We start from the raw sequence: 2,643 nt of genomic DNA, 5'->3' as shown, positions 1-2,643 counted from the left end.
TCTTGCTTCATAAATAAACCAAGTGCATTGTCTTGCATTATTAGATGCAATACTATGAGTATTACCATAATATGGAGCAACATCTTCTTTCAATGAATCTTCAATAAATCTCAAACTTCTTCCTGATGCAGTCCAATCAGAATATACCATATTTCTAAGACCAAATGGAGTCTTTATTGGACAAAGTTCTCCAATGATATTATCCCTAATAAACTCGCAGTACTTTTCAAATTCATCATTTTGTTGATCAACCTGCATAAAGTGATTCTCCATTTAGATTCAGAATTTTAGACTATTTTAGTTTAAAAAAGCTAATTTACATGACAAAAAAACTTCAATTTTTTAAGAAATTCACCACCTTTTCCACCCTTATTCTTTTTATTTTGTCCCTCCAATATTTCAAATTTTGACTATTAATTTGTCAATTTTCTCATATTTTAATTTACCTATAACGTAATGGGCGGGCAAAATGGGCATAATTTGGCGCCACAGATTTGTAATATTTTATTAAATCAAGTATAAGTAAATTGGAGTATAAAATTGGTTAATAATAAGGAGGGCTCAAAGGAAAATAATAGTATAACAGGCGACTTTAGTTGTATGTGCTAAATAGTTGAAGATGTCAGAGGAATTGAAGTTTAATGGTCAGGATGCACCAAATGAGGAGATCCATGAAAAGAAGGATGAAGGCCAAGTCGGGATGACTTTCAGTGAGAGAGAGGCTAATATGAATCAAACAGCGGAGTGTGAAGAATATTTGGAGGATGAGGAGTATTACGAGGAGGATGAAGATGAACTGAATGCAAGTTTAGATCCGGAATTATTATTAGAGGAGGGTAGAAAGTTAAGAAAAGAGAAGAAGTTTGATGAAGCCATTGTAAAGTTATATTGGGCCATGACTAATAGGATGAATCTTTTGAATATAACTGAAGAAAGTGGGATAGACCCAAGACTTTCAGAATACTACTTGATTTATGCGGATGTATTATTGGAGAAAGAGGAGAATTCAACCAATTTTTTCTCAAAAAGAAATGAGCAGGATGCAATGAGTTCATTTTCATCATCGTCGTCATCTTCATCATCATCTTCGTCATCATCTTCGTCATCATCTTCATCATCTTCAGACCCAACGTTTATAGAGTCAACCGTAATGAATATGGCAAACAACAGTGTAGCTGAAGCTACAGACGAGGAAGTAGCATGGGAGAACTTTGAAGCTGCAAAGCTAGCTTATATTAAGTTGATATATTTGAAGAAGAGGGGAGATTACGATACATATTGCCAAGGAATAATTCCTGAATATTTAACTAACTTGTTTTCATCAAATGAGTTGAACGATGGAAAGTTTGAGGAGCTTTTGAGAGAGGTTTGTAGTTGCGATTCTGAGGAAAGATCGAGAATTCCAGATAAAGATATCACAGATTTATCGTATGTTTTTATAAGACTAGGAGACATTTTACAGCTAGCTGAAAAGTATTACGAAGCATCAATAGAATACAAAAATTCTCTATTTATCTTAGAAACATTCAAGTTACCAGAAGATACAACTGAATCTTCATTAATATGTTTGGCACAAAGTACTTTATTTTCGGGCAAAATTAAAGACTCAAAATATTTATTCGAGAGAGCTTTAAATTTAGTTAGAAATCACTTTGAAGGGAAGAACGGAATGACTGCACCTACAGATCCCCAACAAATTGAAGCTTATAAACTAACCTTGGAAGATTTACAACTTACTTTGGATGATATTAATCGTAAATTGGCTGTGAACCAAGAGGATCAGAAACCTGCTACTGCTATTCCTAAATTAGAAGAGATAAAGAAGGAAAATTCTTTTAATAAAGCTCAACTTCCTGAGAATGAACCTGTTAAAGTTATTAATACGGTTGATATAAATGGAAGCACTTGCGAAAATACTGTAGATAATAAGAAGAAAAGAAGAATTGATTTATCTAAGGTATAAGAATTAAAACTGAATTATGACACATTCTAGATTATTGTTATCTAAGAATAAAATTGTTATATTATAATTTATACTATTTAAAAATGAGCAATCAATTTATCATTTTTTAATTCATTCATTTAATATTATCTCTCTTCTAGTATTAGTTTAAATCCTTAATAAGTAAAATACATTGATGAATTAAATAAAAATTTAGATAATATATTATTAAAATACTCTTTCTTATTAATATGAAATTTTTTTGTTTGGTTTATTATGAATTACGTAATATTACGTGGCAATAATATATAGTTTTTTAGTATACCGGTCTATTATCCACAGAAAAATAGTACGATTAAAAATTTGAATATATTGCATGCATAAATACATGCAAATAAATGTTAATATATAAAGTTTATTTAGAGAGAGAAATCTTTGTTCATTTGGTTAACTAAATTAATTATTGATCTTTTAAATTGAATGGTTTCACTTTGAGTTAGTCCATAGTTATTTTTCTCAAAGGATTGTTGGCAATCATTATTTGAGGAGCTAACTTTATTAAATAATAAAGAGGCGAGTTTATCATTTAAGAGGCTTAAATCTTGAAAGTTTATTTGGGAAGTATTAGAGGATGTTTCTTTTTTAGTTGTTGAGTTATCTTTAATTTGTTCGTTTTGGTATATTTGAAAGGTATGTATTCC

At 30.2% G+C, this 2,643-nt stretch overlaps 1 protein-coding gene across 1 annotated transcript; it reads left to right on the top strand.

The window, feature by feature from the left end:
• The first annotated feature begins 619 nt into the window (after positions 1–619).
• Chro.30134 (hypothetical protein) lies at positions 620–1,963 on the top strand. The annotated part of the gene is made up of 1 exon (XM_660472.1): positions 620–1,963. The coding sequence occupies one exon, from the start codon at positions 620–622 to the stop codon at positions 1,961–1,963; it is 1,344 nt and encodes a 447-aa protein (XP_665564.1).
• Positions 1,964–2,643: the final 680 nt, after the last annotated feature.

Source organism: Cryptosporidium hominis, assembly GCF_000006425.1.
Source record: "Cryptosporidium hominis TU502 chromosome 3 CHRO013072, whole genome shotgun sequence".
Lineage (NCBI taxonomy): Eukaryota > Apicomplexa > Conoidasida > Eucoccidiorida > Cryptosporidiidae > Cryptosporidium > Cryptosporidium hominis.
Note: the sequence above shows the minus strand (reverse complement) of the source record. Positions and strands in the feature narration are given on the sequence as shown.